At 37.9% G+C, this 24,195-nt stretch overlaps 1 protein-coding gene and 1 pseudogene across 1 annotated transcript; both read left to right on the forward strand.

The window, feature by feature from the left end:
- Window positions 1–5,113: 5,113 nt before the first annotated feature.
- On the forward strand, window positions 5,114–18,379 carry LOC113761157 (NAD-dependent malic enzyme 62 kDa isoform, mitochondrial). The gene is made up of 19 exons (XM_027304018.1): window positions 5,114–5,543; window positions 6,655–6,751; window positions 7,394–7,512; window positions 8,154–8,321; window positions 8,564–8,692; window positions 9,767–9,827; window positions 10,900–11,003; window positions 11,165–11,248; window positions 11,928–12,034; window positions 12,399–12,510; window positions 13,557–13,670; window positions 14,761–14,826; window positions 15,483–15,555; window positions 15,644–15,730; window positions 16,385–16,439; window positions 16,532–16,603; window positions 17,094–17,156; window positions 17,253–17,367; window positions 17,840–18,379. Exons 1-19 carry the CDS (start codon window positions 5,364–5,366, stop codon window positions 17,912–17,914), a joined length of 1,881 nt encoding a protein of 626 aa, XP_027159819.1. The 5' UTR covers window positions 5,114–5,363; the 3' UTR covers window positions 17,915–18,379.
- Window positions 18,380–20,787: 2,408 nt separating this feature from the next.
- LOC113762690 lies at window positions 20,788–23,042 on the forward strand (annotated as a pseudogene).
- The last annotated feature ends 1,153 nt before the right edge of the window (window positions 23,043–24,195 follow it).

The following is a 24,195-nucleotide window of genomic DNA, read 5'->3' on the forward strand; positions in this document are numbered from 1 at the left end:
AAATGAAACGACATCGTTTCATGCCCTCAATTCCTGACCCGAATTCCTAATTTCTAACCCAATTACCCGCTCCTAACAATTCCTCCCTCACAAGAACAGACTTGGCCTCAAGTCTGGAACTCAGGAAACTGGTTGTCAATGAAAGACTTATCTTCCCACGAAGCTTCATCATAGCTCAAGTGATTCCACTTGATCAAGAATTGGATGACAGTCCTTCCTTCACGCATGATAACCCTGCGCTTAAGTATAGTTTCTGGTTTCAGTGGACATTGATCACAATCGTCCAGTTCTGGTAGCTTAGGGGAGCTGGATGTCAGTGGTCCTAGCTTCCTTTTAAGGAGAGAAACATGAAACACAGGATGAATTCGCGCATCAGCTGGTAGTTTAAGCTTGTAGGCTACTGCTCCCACCTTCTCCTCAACCTGGAATGGTCCGTAATACTTGGCAGCCAATTTGAGACATTTCCTGACTGCTACAGTTTGCTGCCTATAAGGTTGTAGTTTCAAGAACACCCAATCTCCTGCTGAGAAACTCCTCTCAGTCCTGTGCTGGTCCGCATAGTGCTTCATACGCTGTTGAGCTTTCGCAAGATGTTCCTTGATGCAGCTTGAAATCCTACTTCTCTCTTGGACCATATCAGTCACTGTAGGTACCACTGAGTCCAGATATGGCCCTAGTGGCAATGGTGTAGGTTTGTAGCCAAACAAAGCTTCAAAAGGAGTCGTATTCAAGCTAGAATGGAAAGTGGAATTGTACCACCATTCTGCCAGTGGCAGCCACTTACTCCATTGTGAGGGTAGTTCACCAGTCATGCATCTCAGATAGCTTTCTACACACTGGTTTAACCTTTCACTCTGGCCGTCAGTCTGAGGGTGATAAGCGGATGAATAATGAAGACTCACTCCAACTAGTTTGAAAAGCTCCTTCCATAACACACTGGTGAACACTTTGTCTCTATCAGTGATAATAGACTCTGGCAGTCCATGCAGCTTGTAGATCTGGTCTAGGAAAACCTGGGCGACTGTCTTAGCTGTGAAGGGATGAGTAAGTCTGATGAAGTGTCCAAACTTGGTGAATCTGTCTATTACTACCAGAACAGTGTCATACCCTTGTGACTTGGGCAATCGTTCTATAAAATCCATAGTGATGTGAAGCCAAGCTTGTTGAGGAATAGGGATTGGTTGTAGCAATCCAGGATAAGGAACATGCTCAGCTTTATTCTTCTGGCAAGTATCACAGTTCTGCACATATGCAATCACTGCCTGCTTCATTCCAGGCCAATAAAACAAGGATTTGAGCTTCTGCCAGCAGTTCCTCTGGCCTGAGTGCCCCCCCAAGGCAGAGTCATGCAAGGTCTGAATCAGTTGGCTCCTAATATTGTTGGCTCCCCCTACATAAAGCTTCCCCTGATACTTCAGAATTCCATCCATCAGGCTATACTCAGCATGTGCATTGGGGTCTAGAACTAGGTGGCTCATGATATCTTGGCATTGCAAGTCCCCTTCATAGCTCTTCTGCAACTCCTGCATCCATCCAGGTTTGACAGATGAGATGGCTAAACAGGACCCCAGCTCAGTTGGTTGTGCAGGTTCATGCCTCCTGGATAGGGCATCCGCTACCAAATTTTCAGCTCCCTTCCTATATTCTATCTTATAATCCAACCCCAAGAGTTTAGTCATCCACTTGTGCTGGATCGCAGTGTTAAGCTTCTGATCCAAAAGATATTTCAGTGACTGATGATCAGTCCGTATAATGAAATGGTTGCCCAACAAATAGTGTCTCCATTTGGTGACAGCCATTACCAGAGCTAAGAGCTCTTTTTCGTAGACTGAGAGTCCCAAATTTCTGACTGAAAGTGCCTTACTCAGGAAGGCAATGGGGTGTCCTTCCTGCATTAAGACAGCTCCAATTCCTCCCCCACTCGCATCTGTCTCCACCACAAAAGGTTTTGTAAAATCTGGTAACTGCAGGACTGGGGCTGAGCACATCAATTGTTTCAATTTTTCGAATGCCCCCTGAGCTTGACTGTTCCATTTGAAGTTATCCTTTCTCAGTAACTCATTGAGTGGTTTGCACACCATACCATAGTGTTGAATAAACCTCCTATAGTACCCTGTAAGGCCCAGAAAACCCCTTAACTCCTTAACTGACTGAGGCACAGGCCACTGCATAATGCTGCTAATTTTTGAGCAATCCATGCTAACCCCCTGATCTGTGATAGTATGTCCTAAGTAGTCAACCCTCTTCTCAGCAAACGCACACTTAGATCTCTTCACATAAAGTTGGTGTTTCCTTAGAATCTCCAATACAGCCCTCAAGTGTTGAACATGAGCCTCCATGGTGGGGCTATATACCAGAATATCATCAAAAAAAACCAATACAAATTTTCGCAGATAAGGTTGAAATATCTGATTCATCAATGATTGAAAAGTAGCTGGTGCATTAGTAAGCCCAAAGGGCATAACCAAGAATTCAAAGTGCCCACAATGAGTCTGGAAGGCTGTCTTGAAGGTGTCATGAGGCTTAACCCTGATCTGATGATAACCTGCAGTGAGATCCAATTTCGTTTTGTAAACAGACCCCACCAACTCATCCAGTAGTTCATCCACATTGGGAATTGGAAACCTGTCCTTGATGGTTATTTCATTCAATTTTCTATAGTCCACACAGAAACGCCAAGTCCCTTCTTTCTTCTTAACTAGCAACACAGGTGAAGCAAAAGGGCTGTTGCTGTACTTGACTATTCCCTTCTGAAGCATTTCTTTCACCTGTTTCTCTATTTCCTCCTTGTGACAGTGGGGGTACCTATAGGGTTTCAACTTGAAGGGTTGTGCCTCCTTCTTGAGGAGAATCTCATGGTCCACACTTCTGTGAGGGGGCAAGGATTGTGGAGTCTGGAACACATCCTCATAATCCTGAAGCACCTTCCTGACTTCCTGGGGAATAACTGCTGTCTCTTCTTCTATCTCCTTCTTACAGTTCAAAGCCAAGCACATCTGTCTTTTATACTCTATGAAGGTTCTCAGATCCTTCCCCCTGATTAAATCCATATCACAATCTTCTGCTTGTCCATGTAAGTGGATTTCGTTCCCTTCACTGTGTAAGGATATCCTAAGTTGTTGGAAGTCAAACGTGATAGGACTAAAGTGTGTCATCCAATCCACCCCCAAAATGATGTCCCATCCTTCTAATTCCATTACCTTCAAATCAAATCTGAACCCATGTTGGTTAATTTTCCAGTGCACGTTAGGACAGATAGCATTGCTAGTCACAGTAGTTCCATTCCCCATTGTGACAGAAAATGGCTGTTTAACCATTCTGTAAGCAATATCCATCCCTATTACCATTTCACTGTTGATATAACTGTCTGAACTACCCGTATCTACCAAAATAAAAACTTTCTCCCCATCCAGGTTGCCTGTCAGTGTGATTGTTTTCCTTCTCAGGGATTCAGACAATGCATGTAGGGACATCTCCATAGTTTGTCCTGGATTCCCTGTCTGTTCATCCTGCTCACCTACAGCATCTTCAAACACTGCATCCTCTTCATCCTCCAGTATCATGCAGTTTACATACCCTCGCTTACACTGGTGTCCTACACCATATTTCTCCCCACATTTGAAGCACAGTCCCTTACTTCTTCTATACTGTAACTCCTGTGTTGAAATCCTCTTTACGTCCTTAGTATCTTCCTGCACCTGGTTACTGTACCTAGGGCCCTTAGGAGCATTACTGACAGGGACCTTATAAGTACTGCTATCTACCACTGATGTATTATTCCTTGAAAATCCAAACCTACTCTCTCCTGACTGTTTAGAGTTTTTATTCTGCACCTGGAGTGAGTACTCCTGCCATTGAGACAGCTCGAAAGCTTCAGTCAAGGTAGCAGGTCTCAGCATCCTAATCATAGGTCTGATCTCCTCCTTCAAGCCACTAATGAAGCTAGAAATGAAGTAGTGCTCATCTAAATTCTTGTTCTTAATTAACTTTTGTGGTTTCAATTCTTCGAACTGCTCCTGGTATTCCCTCACACTACCTCTCTGTTGCAACTTATTAAATTCCTCTACTATATCCTTGCAAATACTGTCTGTGAATCGTTTGCACAACAGATCTCCAAATTCTGTCCAATTCAACTCAGGCCTTTCCAGTTTAATACCTTGAAACCACTTGTCCGCCCTTCCATCTAAGTACATTTCTATGATTTCAACCTTCTGATTTTCCAGAATTTGATAATTCATGAAGTATTTCTCACACTTGCGCAGCCAGTCCCTAGGATTTTCTCCACTAAACAGTTGTAAATCTAGCTTAGGAGGATTAGGAAGGTGATACTTACTCCAATCTCTTCTGTAAGAATTCTGTTGATCTCCTTCCGGTTGCAATCTTTGATGAGGCGGCGGCGTAGGAAGAAGTGGTCCTTGATCCATCGTGATTCGTTCTCCTCTGTCCGCTACTTTGTCCTGCGCAGTAGTCATCCTGGATAGTAGTGCATTAAATTTCTGATCCAGAGACTTGCTGAAGTTCTGTTCCATTCTTGACAACATATTCTCCATCCGTTTGTTGTTTTCTTCCAATTCCATTGTTAAATTGTTCTTGAGCTGTTGCTGTTCTGATTGATGTGAAAGTAGAGATTCCATCAGTTCTTGGAGCTTGATTTCCTGCCTCTTGACTTGTTCCTCCAATGTTCTGAATCTCGTACCTTCTGCCATGAATTTGATCTTGCTCCAAGGATCTAATGCTCTTGATACCAATTGTTAAGCTCTGGAGTTCTAATCATGTAAATTGAATGACTCCTAGCGAAGGAAGAAGATATCTGGGAGGGAGAGAGAAGAATTGGAAAGAGAGAAAAGAGAGGGAATTGAGCAGAGAGGGAAGTAACGAATTCAGTTATTTCTTGTCTGCTGATACACAGGTGGGACCCACCTTTAATACAATCATCCCACTAAGCAATTAGCCGCCCTACCCCAATTACATTTCTATTAAATGAAACGACATCGTTTCATGCCCTCAATTCCTGACCCGAATTCCTAATTTCTAACCCAATTACCCGCTCCTAACAACTGACCAATGACGACAATGCGCGTCCGTTGACTTCATTCCCTAACAATTCAACGACAAAAAAAAATCAAATCAAATCCCCTGTAAAGTGTCCAACGATTCAGGCAGAGCGTACAACACCCCACTGCGGGGCAGCCGAGCTCGTCAGAGCCACACCACTCTTCAGAGCTCAAACTTTCTTTCTGACACTCGTTTTCTGCTCATATTTCTTCTTCTAGACCTCTGTCGTAAATTTCCAACTTTCCACGGACCGGAATTAGGGTTTAAGACCTTGCACACGTAGTTTTAGCTTGGTTTTCTGATCGAAAATGTCGAACTTTTCGCGTAAATTGAGGTTATCATCAACGCTGTTGAAGCGTTTGCAACAAAATGTTACCGCGGTAAATTCGAAGAACGTGTGTAGATCTTTTACCACGACGGAAGGGCATCGTCCGACCCTTGTTCATAAACGCAGTCTCGACATTCTTCACGATCCATGGTTCAACAAGGTTAGACGAAGGATCTTATTTTTTTTGCTTTTTTTTTCTCTTGGTTTGTTTCTTAATTTTCGCAGATTTACTAGTGATTCTAGTTGTGAAGCTAAGAGCTTTATTTATAAATGCTTAACTATGCTGAGAAACATTTGAATTTTTCGACCTTCGTGTGCTTCAATTATTTATGATTTGCTGGATTGAGAATGAGCTTCTGGCAGCAGCCGAAGACTGTGAGCAGTTGCAGATTGTAAGGATATGCTTCAACAGTAGAAGTGGTTGTACACTTGCACGAAAGAATCTCCATAACTCAATTGTGCATGACTCAACTCTAGCTTGGCCATCTTTTTTCCCCTCTTTGGGGTATATTGGAGTATACTGCCATTGGCTTATTTGAAGTTTTTATACTTGGCTAGATGCTTACTCAAAATTCCGAGCAAAGTCTTAGTTTTGGATTGTCCTTTCGAAAGTAGGGAAAAGGAGCTTTTACGATGAGTTACATCTGTCAAATGGTTATCTAAAGTTTACATAATAGCATGAATTGCTGAATGCTAACTGAACTCTTGAGTTATAATTCTTAATTGAGTTGTCCTTGTGGAAGTATAATATTTATCTTAAAATGTGGTAATCTTGGGCAAATGAGATTTGTTGGCAAGTAAATTTTGACAAATCTTTGGGTTTGGAAAGCCTTTATTAATGTTTATAATTGCATCGGAAACTCTTGAACCATGAGAAGTGACTCGGAGTAGGAAGAAAGTTGCTTGAAAAATGGGAAGGGAACTCAAACCAGTTGTTCAGTTGTTGGTTTTAACACATTAGAAGACATACTAGTGCTCCAATTTCATATGGAGTAGAGATATGATGCACATTTCTCATTTCTATTATGATCCTCTACAGACTCTTATTTAACATAGAATGTCTCTTGACACTTGTACATGGTTCAAGTCTTCAATAGTTGCATGTTGTTGAATACAAGATGTGGCTCTTCGTGGTCCAAGGTTTGATTTTCTCAAGGTGTATGAAGAATTAATTCCTTGCTTTAGATCTGGGAGTTTATGCTCTTTGAATTCTGAAGTGAGTAAAGAGTGCATAGTTTTAGCTTCTTACATAGTCGTGTTTCAAATGCTAGGGAACAGCATTCTCAATGACAGAACGTGATCGCCTTAACCTTCGTGGGCTTTTGCCTCCAACTGTTATGTCTTCTGAACAGCAAATTCAGCGCTTCAGTAAGTCTTAATCGAGTGATATTTCATATGCAAATGGATAATACAGGATTTCCATCCCAACAGGAAGTAATTGATTAGTTTTGTGTAGAAAATTCGTGGGAACTAAGTAAATCAGATTAATTACTCAGTTGTTAAGATTGAGATGTTCTTGAACTTTAAGTTTCAGGCAAGAAGAAAGTCGGTGTTTTCAACTTAGGTAGTTTAGGATCAGATATTACAAAACAGAGGGCTATGGTTCTTTTAATATTTGTTATTAAATTTTGTTATTTAGTCTCAATATGCTTTAGCCATCCTAGTGAGAATTTAACTTCCTTTTAGGCTACCAGCATTTTTTATGCCACGTAAAGTCACTTGACCTTTCAAAATCAGACAAGTTCTGTATTATAAGTTGTTACCCCTTTGCATTTTAACATTCTCGGATATCCAGTAGATTCTGAAACTTCTATTGTGTCGCTGAAAAGTGAAAAGTGTTGTTTTTTATGGTAGTCTCTCCTAGATTTTTAGTTGCTTCTCTAACTTAATAGAGCTTTATCTTGTTTTAGGTTTTAAAATTGAGATAAAGATGCTTAATTTTTTTAATGTTGCCTTATAATAAATAATTATCTAGGCTTGTATTATTTCTGATTTCTTCTTGGACAACAGTGGCTGACCTCAAAAGACTTCAAGTCAATGCTAGAGATGGACCATTTGATCCAAATGCTTTGGCCAAGTGGCGCATTCTCAACCGCTTGCATGACAGAAATGAGACTATGTATTACAAGGTTGGTGCTTATAGTACTGCTTTCTATTTATCTTGCTTGAATTTTTTCAAATAAGATGCGAGGTTACTAACTCTGGACTCGACATGTTGGTTTGATCTGTTAGAGTTGAATTTTATCCAAGATATACTTTAAATCTAGGTATTTCAATAAATTCAAAACGTATGAGGATATAGAGATGGCAAATATTGGTAATAAAGGAAAACCAGAGCAGTTGTACACTCTGGAATTTCCTTTTTTTCTTGTTTTCTTTTCTTTGAGCATATCTTTTTTTATTAGGACCTGTTTGCTCATCTAATCAAGTGTGAAATCTTTGCCACGTGCAATAGCTTGAATCAACAATTCAACTCCAACAGCATCTATTTTAATTGCAATTGTAACAGCTGTGTCATAGTGACAACTTAGTTTTGGCTGATGACTAGCTCTTTCTTGGTTTTGTGCTGGACATATATGATTGGAGCTTTCACAAACCTTCTTCACTTGGAATTATGCAATTTCTCTACTATAATTTTCCATTTTCTGTTGTGCCAAGGCATTTTGCTGATTGTTGACATTTGAATTTTCCAGAGGCAATTTGGATTCATATTCGTATCTCATTTCAATGCTGCACATGTTGAACCAGAGATTTTAAATGATGTTGACAGGTTTTAATTGACAACATTGAGGAATATGCACCTGTAGTTTACACCCCTACTGTAGGTCTGGTGTGCCAGAAGTATAGTGGATTATTTAGACGACCAAGAGGAATGTACTTCAGTTCAGAAGATCGTGGAGAAATGATGTCAATGGTATATAATTGGCCTTCTGACCAGGTTTGTAGCACTTCTGGATATCTAATCCATTGGGAAGTTTTTATATTCTGGCATGAATTTATTTTGTTGAATTGCCATTACCAATATTTTGTAAACCTTGAAATTAGTGGACCAAATTCAGTAATTATGAAGCTTCAGTAGTATTTTGTGAAACTTTGCTCATGTAGTTTTCAGTAAAATCTTGTTTGTGATTTATTTTAAGTAAAAGTTAAAATGTACTGATGTGTGATCTTTTGCTGCAGGTTGATATGATTGTTGTCACTGATGGAAGCAGGATTTTAGGTCTTGGAGATCTTGGAGTTCAGGGAATTGCAATTGCAATAGGGAAGCTGGATCTTTATGTTGCTGCTGCTGGAATAAACCCTCAGAGAGTATTTTCTTACTCTTATGTATCCAGCTGTATTTGATGACTGCATTGGATTTGTGGATTATCAAATGAATTGGGACATGATGCTGCTGCTATTTCTTCATTCTGTTGTTGGATAAGCTTTTAAGATTTCATGACTAGGACTCATTGACATAACAAATGGAAAAAGTGTCATGACGAGCAATAGAGTAAACAGTTTAGTTTTTTAAAATTCTCTCATAATGTTAAAGAAGGTTTTGCATTACTTGAACAGGAACTTCAAATCTTAATGCTGAAATCGTACGAGCAAACAAGAGGGTATTCACCTGCTGTATAGCCTACTCATATAAAAGCTCAATTTTTTTTTTGTCTTGACTATTCTAAAGTTTATGCCACTCCCTCTTTTGGATATTAAACTCACTTATAGGAACTCCTACCTTTTATTAAAATGCCACAATGTTGCTTTTGAGTTATTCCAGCTTGCCCTCATGCACAATGATAACTAGTCATTTTGATTTGAGGAAATGGTTGCCTTGAGGTCTCATTTCATGTATTGGCGGAATGAAACTTCGGACTCGTTTTGGTGTAGTTGGAGTGACGCAGATGTGCCTACCCACATAACAGGATTGTTATGCGCTCACTATATTGTAGATTAAAAAATTTTTACATGTGCCCCACATAAAGTATTCTAACATCTTTTCAAGACTCATTTAAAGGTAATAGTATAAAAGAAACAAAATTTAGTGCAGCTCTAATTTTGCTGTAGCAAAAAAGGTGAAATATGACATTAGCAATGAGATTATAACTGCTGAATGTCTAGAATTAAATCAAGAGAGTAGTGACTTTAAGACTTCTGTATCAGTTTTATGCTGACTTTCTTCAATCTTATCCTTGGTCTTCTCAAATTCATTGTCTGCACTTTTGCTGGAGTTGCCTTTCACACGCCATCAAATGCCTTTAGGAGAGAGTTCGTTGACCATCTTGTGTTGTTTCCTGAAATTTTCAACTTTTGCTCTAGTTTATGCTGTAAACTGAAGTTCATGTTATATATTCGCAAGTTGACCAATACTTACATGTGCTTCTATTTGACCCCCTATAGGTGCTTCCAGTTATGATTGATGTAGGAACTAACAATGAGAAGCTTCTTCATGATCCTTTGTGTAAGTTTGTTCTTCTCCTACATTTGGATTAAGCTACTGTCCATTATTTTATTGCTTGTGACCCTTTTCACTTTGTGTGACTCTTGGAACATTGGAACCAAAAGGAACTTGGATTAGTGATTTTGTCATTATCTCTAGAAAAGATTAAGAGTAGCTTTCCTATCGTTAAAAGGTGGTGATCCATGAAGCTTAAGCCATATTTGTGTTAGTCTATAGAGCTTTACTGGATACAATACAAATTTCTAAAGACTTCAGTTATATGTGTTTTGAGCATGAACTTTTTACATTGCTCCATTGATAATCCTTAGAGTTTCTGAGTTTCTTTAAATGCTGAGTCTAGATTGGAGCATCCAACAAGGTTCTTTTCTTATAAAAGAATTCTATATGGTTTTGCATGCTTACAATAATACATGCATTGTTTTAACTGTGTCAGTGGATCATAAATCGTACCTCAGCTCTTGATATAAATAGGTTTTATCCTTGGTTTTTGTTGTTATATAGCCATCAGTATAGTAATTTGTGAGCTTCCACAATTATTAGAAGTTGCTTTTTTATTGTTAATTAGAGATTAAGGACTAAATGGGTACACAATGGGGACATAAAACTGTCAAAATGCAGTTTTTGATATAGCAACGGCCAAATTGAGATCTCTATGATACTTACAAAGTAACCAATTAGCTAACTTGCCATGCTTCTTACATTTTTCTCTTTCCCTTATTGCTTAGCATGGTTTTCTTGCTCAAACTGCACTGTGCAATCCAGTCTACCTGTTTTCATGATGCCATTTTGATTGCTTAATTTTTGTGCTGCTAGTAAGGCTGCTCTAATGTGGATGTTCAGATTAAGTTATTGATGTCTGCTTTCTGTAGAAGAGTATATTTATTATAATCTTAATCATGGTTGAAAGTCCATCTTTCATAACTGTATCCTACAAGTTCTTTCTTCAAATCTTGTAATTTCCTCTAAGTCATTTCATGTCTTGAATCCAGTAATGTGGAGCTAGGGGTTCACCTATTTGCCCTTTTTTTTTGGTGACTTTTTGGTCAATATATGTTACATTTCATGTCTATAGACTTGGGAATACAGCAGCATCGCCTTGAAGGAGATGAATACCTTGCAGTCATAGATGAATTCATGAATGCTGTCTTCACTCGTTGGCCCCACGTCATTGTGCAGGTATTTCATCAAGTTTGTTGTAGTTATATTGATTTAACCAAATGTTGAGGATCTTCATGTTGAGCTCTTACAAGAAATGAGGATGTCAAGATTTTTGTTGCCATTGTCATCATTTTCCCTTGCTCTTAACAAAATGTTGAAAGCATTTTGCATTGTTGCAGTTTGAAGATTTTCAAAGCAAGTGGGCCTTTAAGCTGTTGCAGCGTTACAGGAACGATTACAGAATGTTCAATGATGATGTTCAGGTAAAATTTCTCTGACTAATATGACATGGCATACTAACTAAAAATGTATGTTTGTACAAAGGATAATAGCATTGTACTGCAGAAGAAAATATGATTTACATGGTAGAACAACACAATTCAGGACCTTGAGATATATTGCAGGCATTATTTGTTGAGAAGGAAAAAAAAAGGAAAAGATGAAGCTCCCCTTAATTCATTACCAGCTTTCTGAAAGGAGAAACATGAGCCAAGGAGAAGTTGGACATTAGAAATGAATAATGGTGGTCTGGGAAAGGGGAAATGTGTAGGTGATGAAAGGGTAAATTTACATACCAGATGCCAAGTGGAAGTCTCTCTGAGATAGAATGCCCTTTGAGTTGGGTTTGTTGATTGATTTTTCAACTGTGAACCTATCATAGACTTGAGTTTCCAGATTTCTTTAGAGTATCAGAAATCTAAATTTGTGAAGTTGCTTGATCCAAGTACTCTATTAACTGACTTCTATCACTTCCTTTAGCAAAAGTTTTTGATTACTGGGTATACTTGATTGGCTAAAACATAGCTGACGTTGGAAATAGTATATGATTTGGGATTTGGCCTAATGCTAGTGAATGAGATCAGTTGCACATCAAAAGTTGTCTAAGGTGCATTGAACATCAAAGTAAATTGCATGGACGTGAAAAATCTCAATCACTTACAGGGTACAGCTGGAGTTGCAATTGCTGGTCTTTTAGGGGCTGTAAGAGCACAAGGGAGGCCAATGATTGATTTTCCTAAGATGAAGATTGTAGTTGCTGGTGCTGGAAGGTGAGGTTTTCTAGTAATTTTCAGTTTCCTTTTCTTTGTCTTCCTTTCTTTTTGTTTCTTTTCTTTCTCTTTCATGCCTTGGTAGAGGGAGGTTGAGTCATGCCTTGATAACATTGTAGTTCACATATGCTGTTTTGCTATTCATTGTTCTCCCTGTTCATTTGTACAAGGATATATACAGTTTCGGACTTGCATATTTAGTTGGTTAACTATAGCATGGATTGTCATTTTAGGGAATGTAGTGTGATGAAGTCAAATATGCAGACCAAGAACTTTTCCTAGCTAGGAGGATATTAGTCCAGGAAATATAGCACGCTAGGGTAAACATTGTTAAGTACGCCTGAATTGTTTTCTATGAATGCAGTGCAGGAATAGGAGTTCTTAATGCTGCTAGGAAGACCATGGCAAGAATGTTAGGAAACACTGAAGTTGCTTTTGAAAGTGCTAGGAGTCAATTTTGGGTGGTTGACGCCAATGTGAGTAATCTCATTCAATGCTCTGTTCTTCTCAGTGTCTGCTATTGTTTGATCAATCCTTCTGATTTTAAGTTACAATACACTTTCTTATTGTGGGGAGATTGCTTTCTATTACAATGTTCTATTCTAATGAAGTAACTAATTTAATTTACCCAGCTCTCAGTTTTGCTGGAGAGGCTGCTTGAAAAATCTGTTTTGAATTACAGATTATATAGAACATGTTCTTAGTGTCCAAAAGTGATTAAAAGGTTAATTACATCATCTATAAGTTCAATGGATTATCCTACTTATACCTTATCTTTTATGAAAAATCACGCGTCAGTTTCTGTACTACTACTTAGGTAAAGGGTATTATCTAAAGCTTTTGGATTCTGTATTGGAAAATCAAAGTATTATTAAATCCAAAGTCATTTTAAAAAAGAATGTGTCATATTTACTGCATTAACCTGTCTTGGCTTTTACTTGATGATTCACCGCAAATTTGGACAAATCCCAGCTGGTCATGGTCTAGAATCGGGTGGGACTTGGTCTGAGGTATAATGTTCTCATTTTCTACATCAGAAGTTAAGAATTCCCGTCTGAGATTGCGGTTTTATTTTGGATGGAGTCAATGCAAAGAACCACTAATACTACTCAGACTGTGAATAATTGGCATTCTACTACAACTTTTGTAGCCCTTCTATCATGTTGACTGCTCTCATGCGACTTTTTTTACTAAATACAAAGAATTGTTTCATTGATTATACTGCTTTTTTAGCAACCTGATAGTTGGAACAGTTGGCTGTTTATTTTGGTTTTGAAGGTAGTATTTTTGTAGGTAGCATTGATTTGCGCGGAACAACATTTGCATGGTTCAACTTATTAGTTTTGCTCTTTATCAGGATCTGTACAAGTTATCAGCTGTCTTTATTTGGAGTAGTTGCATGTTCATACTGAACAGTATCATGTTGTGAACTATTCGTAAATGAAGTTGATGTTGACTTCTACTATTTCGAAGCACTGAAAGATATGACTAAATAGTTTACACATCCATTTTGTGAGTTTAGGGACTGTTAACTGAGGCACGTGACAGTATTGATCCAGAGGCTCGCCGATTTGCATGGAAGGTAAAAGAAGCTGACCGTCAAGGGCTTAAGGAAGGAGCAAGTCTTGCAGAAGTGGTCAGTGAATGTTTTGACCTTTCACAGATGTGAATGCTTAATACTGCAAATCTTTACATTTTTTCTGCTTTTACAATCGATTGGTTTCCATGTTGTTACTCAAGGACTTCCCTAAGCTATGCACTGCCTTCTTCTATTTGCAGTATATCTAAGAAATCAAATTCTACTAACACAAGTATGTATTTGAATGTGCAAACTAAGTTTCTCAAACATCCCACGTGTCTAGGTTTGATAATTAAATACTCAATGAAACTAATCTGAGAGAGCAAAAATATTTAAGATGAGAACTGCCTGTATGGCCTTCATTCTGTTTCTTGAAGGATTTCACGAGTGAGTTTGGCTAGAATAGTTGGAAAATTATGCAGATGGTTGTTGTCTCATGGTTACTTTATTCCCCTATACTTTGGGGAGTCATGGGATGTTTATGATAAAAATAAATAACTGCTGCAGTTTATTTTAGCCCTTGAATACATGCCAGGAAGATCATGACAACCAATTATTAATGACCTATACTTGTAAGACTTCTTTTCTGCAAAGTTGTGTGTAACATGTGCTCATGAATGAAACACTAATTTGCTTCATGTCAACATGCTATAGTTTATTCATATTAAAATTTCCAAATTTTAGTAACTCAATGTAGTTCTTTTGTGTGTGTGTGTGTGTGTGCGTTTTATGGACCTCTGACTGCTGTTAATATGAATAAACCACCATCTGTGTTCAGCCTGCAATTTGAATTCCAAAGCTTTCTCTCTCTCCCTCTCTCTCTTCCCCTTCCCCTTTTCTCCCTTTCCTTCTGAGTTTTCTGTTAATTTGTTTGGGAATTTAAGCTGCACATCTTTCAAAATTGTTTGTTGTAGGATATCACAGCTAGGCGCTTAAAAAAAGAAGATCAGCGAACTTGCAAGCATTTGTTAACACCCACTTTACCTGTTCATATGACAGCATAATTTAATATCGGGTCCAGGATTCGAGTCAAATCTACTTTGCTATGTGATCTAAGCGTTAACATTTTTTAATTGTGAAATTACATCTTCAGGTTTCCTTTATTGGCATGTGATTTTGGTCATGAGCTTCATTTTATTACTAACAGGTCCGTCAAGTTAAGCCAGATGTACTTCTTGGTTTATCTGCTGTTGGGGGCCTGTTCTCTAAAGAGGTATGCCTTTGTTGCATAATCAATATAGAGAGTTTTTCCTCTGTATGAGAAACTGAAGTTGAGTGCTGACTTAGATATTAAGTTGGAAGTGGCCGATAAATTTTTCTCTCCTGTCATAAACCATATTTTCCTCCATATCAATGGACAACTTCAATAAAGATGGTACTGCTTTGTAATTCAAGTTAACATAGCACTGCAATTTACTCATAAATGGTCAAGGGTTGTGTTTTGGTTAGAATTGCTGCAATCTATAAGTTAGTATTGCAGTCTGAAACTTCAAAAGAATTCTCAACTTTCTGAGATTGATGTGGTTCATGTCCATCTTCTTTTACTTGTATTCATGTGCTTCTATGTTAACCAATGCCTATACAATTGTATGGTAATTGGTTAGCTATATGGTTCTTTTTCGTCTGCTTTCCTACATTCAATCAATGCGAAACTAGCTTTGCCTTTGTAATAAAGGCTTGTCCTGTTTTTCCTTGGCTTTAGTCCACATAAATAATACCAGCTGTAAGTACTCTTCTATTTGTTTAACTTTTCCCATATGTTTTATGCTCTTGATGAGAACAAAGCAAGCTTGATGACGTGAGGATCATCCAAAAAGACTTTCCTTTAACAATATTTATAAGTGATTGGAAATACTTTTCTGTCTTCAGGTGTTGGAAGCCCTCAAAGATTCAACTTCTACGAGGCCGGCTATTTTCCCAATGTCAAATCCAACTACCAACGGTATCTTCTTCACGAAGCAGAGAAAAGATTTGAGCATTGTGTACGAAGAGCCTCTATAATTTGTTTTTGACTTTTTGAATTTTTCTAGCTGAATGCACTCCTGAGGAAGCATATTCTATCGTCGGTGACAACATTATATTTGCAAGTGGCAGTCCGTTTAAAAATGTTGAACTGGGTATGTCTTGTGCCTAATGCTTTTATATTAGGCATTGGATTTTCTTTCATTTTTTAATTTTAAGTATCCAAAAACCATTTAAGCTGGAAGAAGCTAGACAAGATTAACAGGTAGATGCATGGCAAAAATACAATTAACTACCAGATTAGCATTATCAATGACACGAGGCTGTCAGTCTTCTATCTTGCCTACAACTCAACCTCACTCATCATACCCTCGTTTACCCATGAACACTAATTTCCATGATTCCGATCGATATCTGACAGCATTCATCTTACTCCATGATAGCTACATCAGATCTCACTAATGTCCATGACACTGCATAGTTCACCTTTTTTGGGTTCCACTGGTAATTTCTTGGTGTTAAATCTTATGCTGTTTGCTTGATTAGCTTTCTGGAGGAAAACACGTCAGAACCTCCCAAATTTTGACATATATGAAAGCATATGCTCTTCTCCTTTTGGGAAACTCTGTTCAAATAAAAGAGAAGATGCTTCTTCCTAGGCCAAGAATTTTGTGTCCAAAGAAAGAGCTGCAAGTTGATCTGTTAAACAATTCCTACGGATTTTAATTGTTCTCATTCTGTCTTATTTAAATGTATGTATCAAGACATCTGGTCTGTAAATGCATTCTGAACCATGTCTCGATGAATAGGAGGCGGTCGTATTGGGCACTGCAATCAAGGAAACAACATGTACCTTTTTCCTGGGTAAGAGGCTAAACCTTGGACATACAAAGTAAGAGTTTATCTGATCTTTTATATTTTGATCTATATCTTGAATGTTGCATTTGAGTTCACAGGATAGGACTGGGTACTCTTCTATCCGGGTCTAGAATCATATCAGATGGCATGCTACAAGCAGCTGCTGAATGGTATTTCCTGTATATTTTATCTGGACTAAGAAATAATTAAGTTTACCTCTGAAACCATCATGATATCCAAATTCACTGACAGATTCCAATGATTAGACCTACATGTCAATGGGGCCATTCAACAGTGTGCTTTCTTTTGTTTAAGAAACAAAATGTGTACAGCCGTCTTATGTGGTTTACTTGTTTCTATTTGGAGAATCTGTAAGCTTTGTTAAAGTAATAGAACACTGGTTCCAAAGCTTACAAATTCGAAAGAAAATAATCCTGTTGTTTCTTGTTAAGAGATAATGTCTAGATACTTCTTCATAGATTCAAGAATGGCAGGAAATCTGGACACTCATTTGCTGTTCAGCAGCCAATAACGAATAGACCAAAAATTTTAGTTTTTGAACAAGGCAGAATCATGTATGACTTGCATGAATTTAGAATAGATGTTTTCTGCTGGCAATAGGGAATTATAACCTTTCTGACATTGAATTGAAAATTACAGTCTAGCAGCATATATGACAGAGGAGGAGGTGCTCAACGGGATCATATACCCTCCAATATCCAAGTAAGGATAGGTTTTTAGTGATCAGATTGCAATTTGCTTCAGCTAGTAGTTCCTATATCAAGGGAGGTACAGTGTTGATATGATTCCTGCATGCAGGATACGAGATATAACCAAGGAGGTAGCTGCAGCTGTCATTAAGGAAGCTGTAGCAGAGGATCTGGCAGAAGGATATCGTGAAATGGACAGCCATGAGCTAAGGAAACTTAATCAGGTATCTTCCAGTAATGCTGATCTTCTTCACCATTGCTTTTTCTACACATTTAAAACAGCAGACCTGCTTGAAATGCTTATAGGTCTTGGGGCAACATGAGCTTCTATATGGCTCATAACGGCTATCTTGTATGCATAACCTATTGAATCATAGCTGGTACAATTAATGTCTTTGTACATGATTACTGGGGATCTTGCGAAAGCTAGTCATAAAATCTAGTTTGCTGAATATATGAAGCATAATACGAGTTTAAGATAACTTTTTCTGGCCACTGAGTGGCTGTAGGAATTTTTATAACCAAAGTGTGAATGAGACATGTTAGTTGATTAGGTTGTGTTCTTTACACAACTTTGTCTATGGTCGAATTCAGTCTCCCAGTGAACTTCCATATGTATCAAGTACGGTTTGTCTGTACAAAATCAGCCGTTTACTAACTATGATTTCTTTACTTATGTTTCTCCCCAATTTGCAGGAAGAAATTGCAAATTATGTTGAAACCAATATGTGGAGTCCAGATTACCCAACGCTTATATACAAAGAGGATTGAACGCACCCAACCTTTCTAGGAACAATTTGGCGAGCGTGAATGAAGTATTCTTATTTTTACGTGGACACAACCACAATTGGTACTTAGCCTGCACCCTGGCAATGTCTGTTTCCGGAGATTGTAATATATATTTTGTTTAGGTTCTGAGCTGCATGTATCTATCAATTTCCGTGGAAATTTTTTCACCCTTCCCAAAACCCAAAAGAACCCAACAGATCCTGTAAACAGTAGAATTTGGGAGCCAAGTTTTGCCATAACTCTTCCCCTGTTCTGAGTCTATAGCGAGGATGAGGATGGTGATGCAAGAAGGCCTTTTGGTTCGGATTTCCTGCTCTATTCTTGTAAGTGAATCGATGATGACATGAAGGCCATTTTTATTCTCGAATTGATATAAACGATGACGAATTGTATAAACAGTTAGAGGTGAGTAAATAGAATAAAAATCAAGGATCCTTATTTGACAAACGCAAAATTACAGATTACGAGATTCTTGACTAGACAGAAAAGAAAGGGAGTAGAGTAGCACCAGGTTAAATCAGAAACAAGAAGCTGAGATCGGAACAGAATTAAATAATAAATAATAATTCTACAAAAAGAATTTATTTTTAACATTTTTTTGAATAAATATTTTTCATAGTTGAACTTTTGGGAAAAAAAAAGATTAATTTTTCTTACATTGGCAGTGTATAAACTATTAACGTTGTATGAATGATAACTATGTAAAATTTGAATTTAAAACTTAATTTTTGTACACATGTCATGAATGAAACAGTAATAGTGTATATATTGTCAGTGTGTATAAGAATTATTCAAAAAAAAAAAAAAAACTCCGACACCATTCTGTAAAGTTACTTACTTTTATATTGTGATTTTTTTTAATCGAGCTCAAATACATATATTGATACTTTACTTTCCTAGAATTCATACACTTGGAGATTAATACTGGAGGCAAATACCGAAGATATATACTTCACGGTTTCCTGTGGGCTGGGCTGGGCTGGGCTGGGCTATCGGGGTATGGCGGTGGAGTGGGGGCTATGGCTGGCAGAGGAAAGGTAATCCCTTCCATTTTTATATAAACTTTCACAAATGCTCAAATAAGTAGAGATTCTGTAGAAGAATTATTATACATGTAGAACAGAACACTTGGTTCTTTTCTGGGCCTGGGAGAAGATGATGAAGAGTTTCCGGCTGGCAATCGTACTCGTATTACTGCTGGTTACGATCCTCATCATGCTGGATTCAACCGTTGCATTAGAAGCAATTAGCCACCGCGGTGGCGGTGGTCGAGGTGGAGGCAGCCGCGGAGGGGGCGGTGGTGGAAAGAGGAATAGATTTATCCCGGTTGTTGTAGGAGGTCATGGCCGTGGTCATCATCATAAGAGCTCCGCCTCGCCCAGCATCAAGGGGGATCTTATGGCTATGCCTATGCATGGTCCTGTCTACTGCATATTCTCATGTATAATCTTGTTATTCCCTATGATTTACTAGCTTGTTTTTTTTTCTCAAACACCATGGAAGCCAGGGCTTGAAAGGCGTGTCAGATCAGGAGCAGAATTCCGGCTTTGAAAGGTTGATAGTCCAATGTAGATATTTAGAGTTTGAGGTCCGTGCTTATCAGAAAACTATCTAATCTTGCCTGCATTTTCAGTAGTGCCTTCCAATTCATAGTTGTGTAAATGGATGAGGTAAATATCGTCTTTGTTTAAACTACTGTGTTCACGGGTTCATGCTTTTGCCTGTAACTACAATCGATTGCTGTATGGATTATCACATTACAATTACAAAGTTTCATGTAATCTAACGAGATTGATTAAAAAAAATTAAGGCACCTAAATTAATTCAAATTCAAAATTATTTTGTATTATGGATTCGTGGTTGGTAATGTATAAGCTAATTGTCGCTCACCACGTATTTTGATATGATTATTCTGCGTGTCCACTTGTAAAGCATATAATAGAAGAGGTGTGTGTCTACCCATAAAGGATTCTATGGAAATAATAGGATATAACATAAATGAAAAAGGGAATTCTGATAGCAAATATAAACTAATTAGGCACAAATTTAAAGAAGTCTAGATTAAACAGTTCCTCCTTTTAATTTCAACCTAACCTATATTAACGTTAAGAGACTTAATTCTATTGATTTTGACTCAAATTTATTAGTACCAAATATAGTTAGAATTCAGAAATTCATAGAAAAATTAATAAATAATTAGATTATCCCATTTACGAGATAAAGAATAATAAAATGAATCATTGAAAATTTCAATTTTGATAGAATAGAAAATAGACATGGGACGGAGGGTTTTTCTAAGTAACGAACTTCTCTGAATAGGAAGATTTTAAATATACAACCGTGAAGGACATGATATAAGACGTGTTCGCTTCAACAAAATGAATATTTTAATATGCACGAGATTTATCATACACATTACCTTTACGAAATTTTTTTTTCTTTAGTACATATTGGACGATCTTTGACAAGGTCACAAACTTACAATGGATTCATTCATGGTGAATGAAGTTGCACCTATGTAGATCCAAATCGTTCTAGATTAGAATCTAATCTTAAGAGAGAGCAAAGATATGATAAAGAATTTATTGGTCTGACATTTCCGCGGCATCTGATTCGTTTCACAATTAGCAAAGGGTTCAATACCACTTGGGAGGTGGGCCTAAGACATGCCTTGAGGCCTACTCATTCCAGTCTTTTAACTTTATTGCATGCTAGAGCCGCCCAATCCAAACACAACGCCCCATTTCATGTGATTTTGTCGGCCCGCCCAATCTCTTGCTCAGTCTCTGCTAAGTAACGGACGTACGACTATCATGCATGCTTCTTGCTAAATTTTGTTGCAAGATTAAGCATAGTCTGATACTTTTATGTATTTAGAATACAAGTTGGCTCGATCAATTAGTTTCAAATGTGTTAAACATCAATGCTTGGTTCGTGGTTTGAGTTCCAGTGCAAGCCCATTATTCGAATGGAACTCAAGAATCACCAGATGCTTTAAGCAAGGTAACATTGGAGGTGCTCGCCATATGTTTGATGAAATGTCCCACAAGAATGTGGTGACTTGGAACTGTATGATTTCTGGATTTATCCGAAATGGAATGATTGGAGAGGCCCGTCAAGTTTTTAACACAATGCCATGGAAAAATGTGGTGTCTTATACAGCCATGCTTAGTGGGTATGCGAAAATGGGAAATTTAGACGAGGCGAGGAAGCTGTTTGATGAAGTTGGTGATAAGAATGTGGTATGTTGGAATTCAATGATTTCAGGATATTTGAGTAACGGGAGGATAGAGGAAGGTAGAGCATTGTTTGATGTAATGCCAGCGAAGAATAGTGTGTCGTGGGCGACTATGATTGAAGGTTATTTTAAGTATGGGGATGTGAATGAAGCTAGGAGGTTGTTTGTTGAAGCACCGGAGAAAAATTTGTTGGTTTATAATACTATGTTGGCAGGATATGCTGAACTGGGTTATGTAGAGGATTCGTCTGAGTTGTTTAGGACAATGGTTGAGAAAGATGTGGCTTCATGGACTAATATGATTAGGAGTTTGATGAGAGCTGGGGAGGTGGAGAGAGGTAGGCAATTGTTTGATGAGATGCCTCAGAAAGATGTAGTGGCTTGGACTGCGATGATTCAGGGATACTTGGATGCCAATCAGATAGATGAAGCTGAAAAATTATTCAATGAAATGGCTTATTGGGATATCATTGCATGGAACTCGATGATTGGAGGATACATTCGGAGTAACAGGTTTCAAGATGCTCTAGACCTATTTGTCAAGATGCCTAGAAAGGATATAGTATCATGGAACTTGATACTTGAAGGATATGTGAAACAAGGTGATATGGTTAGTGCACACAAATTTTTTATGGAGATGCCTAAAAGAGATAAAACCACTTGGAATATAATCATTTCCGGATATGAAAGCAAGGAAGCTTTGATTTTGTATGTTCAGATGTTGCAAGAAGGTTTCAAGCCTGATCAGGGGACATTTACTGTTGTGCTTTCAATCTGTGGTGCTCTTGCTCTAGAAATTTGGGGTAGATTAGTGCATACTTATCTGATCAAGACAGGTTTCGAAATTGATACGATGGTAGTGAGTGCATTGATATCCATGTACTCTAGATGTGGTCTAATAGAGGATGCTACTTCAGTGTTTGACAGGACAAAAGTTCATGACACTGTAGTGTGGAATGCTATGATTGTCTCGCAGGCATATCATGGTTCTGCTGCAGAAGCCTTTAGTCTTTTGTCTTTGATGATTAAAGCTGGATGTGAACCAGATTCTGTGACTTTTTTGGGACTATTGATTGCGTGTGCTCATTCTGGTCTCGTTGGTCATGGCTGGAAATATTTCAATTCAATGCAGAAGTGGAAGCTGATTCCAAAACCAGAGCATTATGCTGTTATGGTTGATCTCCTCAGTAGATCGGGCTTGGTGGTGGAAGCATATGAACTTGTGAAACAATTGCCTCTTAACCTCCCAGTCTATGCTTGGGAAACATTACTCAGCTCTTGCAGAGTCCACGAAAATTTTGAACTAGCTGATATCGTTGCTAAAAAACTTTCAAGCCTTGAACGTCAAAATGTTGGAATGCATGTACTTCTATCAAATACATATGCCGCCAGAGGAATGTGGAAGAATGCAGCACATGTTAGAGAATTCTTAGAAGATCAAAAGTTGAAGAAAGAATTGGCATGCAGTTGGATTGGATAAATGGCTGTATTTCTCAGTTTGTGTATAGTGACAAATCTCATCCGGAGACGATAGGAATATACCAAAAATTAGAGAATCTTTCTGGGGTCATTCGGGAGTTTCATGCGCTGATTCATTCAAGATGTTTAATTTTGGTTGGGGAGAATACAACATGTGTACTTCAATTTTATTTTCTTGTACATAAGTGATTAGTGTACAGGAAGAATTATGTGTTATATGATGTGGTAAATGTTTGAATGCCCAAGTTAAACCCAGGGGCATTGCAAATATTAATAGCTTAATGTTGGCAGAGACCATAGCAGAATAAGATGTTACTCGGTTATCCACTAAACTTTTGAAACGATACACTTACGATCACTTGTAAGAGTATGAAGTTACCCATTCAAGTCTCAGACATGTATGTTTTAAGTCATTTCATCTGTTTTCATTAGTCAAATTTACCTTTCGACTATGTCTTGTGATTTGTACGAGTTCTTATATTTGACAGACTTAACAGTAAAAACAGATACAATAGTTCAAATATACACGTTTGGAAGTTGAATGGATAGCCTTATGCTTTAAAAGTTGAGTGACCAAAATTATATAAATTCATTTCAAAAGTGTAATGACTAATCGGGTAATTTGCTCTAGTAGAAATTGTAACATTATTATGAAGCAGACAAGCAAAGAGCTTCCGGCATGCTATACATGATGAATGAAAAGGGGGCCTCTTGCATGATTACGTCAAATAAGATTGGCCTGCATTCGTTTTGAAAACCACGCCTGGACTGCGTTTTCTAGTCAGAAGACAGCAAGAAGTGCCAAAATTTTTTAGGCTCTTGTACCTCTACGCCAATTGATGCAATTCAAGAGTCTGAATCCTCTGCTTTATTTTATGGTCTTGGGCACACCATGAATCTCATCTTAGCTCTCAAGGTTTGATGTATCATTCACTTCTTTCAGTTATGTTGATTGTTACATTTCAAGGTGGAAGTTGTTCTTGTCAATGTAAATTGAAGGTTCAAATGAGACTTTAAGAAGAAATTGAAGAACTAAGACCGACATCTGGGCACAAGTCCAACGATGAACATTCACAAGTAGCAGTGCTCGACATCCATGATTCCATTGGCCCTCCCACCATCACAGCTGACACCACCTTTATTTCCCCAACGTCCACTTCCACAGCCCTTCTCGGCATTCTTTTGGAAGCATTACTTTAGTTGCATTATCATATCCACATCTCACCTCCAACGGTGCTATCGACAATATTTCAAATTTCAAAATTTCAAACATTTGATTAAAAAAACTTTAAATAAAAGAAAAAAAAGCAGAACTGAACGAAACTGGACCACCCTTTTTTCCCCCCTTAATAAAAAGGCCACTCAATTAATAATTTATTGGGGAGTTCTATAATCTATTTAAGGTACTGTAGTGTACCGATGATATTAAATTAATCGTTAGATATAGAATAAGAGTTATCAACCGTTAAATTATTTTAAAAGTTTAAATTATTACTATTTCTAAATGATGTGACAAGATATAAATAGACTAAAAACATATAGGTAT

This window comes from Coffea eugenioides, chromosome 2 (assembly GCF_003713205.1).
Source record: "Coffea eugenioides isolate CCC68of chromosome 2, Ceug_1.0, whole genome shotgun sequence".
NCBI classification, from domain to species: Eukaryota; Viridiplantae; Streptophyta; class Magnoliopsida; order Gentianales; family Rubiaceae; genus Coffea; species Coffea eugenioides.

Coding starts and splice junctions, on each gene's coding strand:
- LOC113761157 (XM_027304018.1), top strand. CDS start 5,364: ATGTCGAACTTTTCGCGTAAATTGAGGTTATCATCAACGCTGTTGAAG. Junction 8,693..9,766: donor CTGGAATAAACCCTCAGAGA/GTATTTTCTTAC, acceptor GACCCCCTATAG/GTGCTTCCAGTTATGATTGA. Junction 12,035..12,398: donor GTAGTTGCTGGTGCTGGAAG/GTGAGGTTTTCT, acceptor CTATGAATGCAG/TGCAGGAATAGGAGTTCTTA.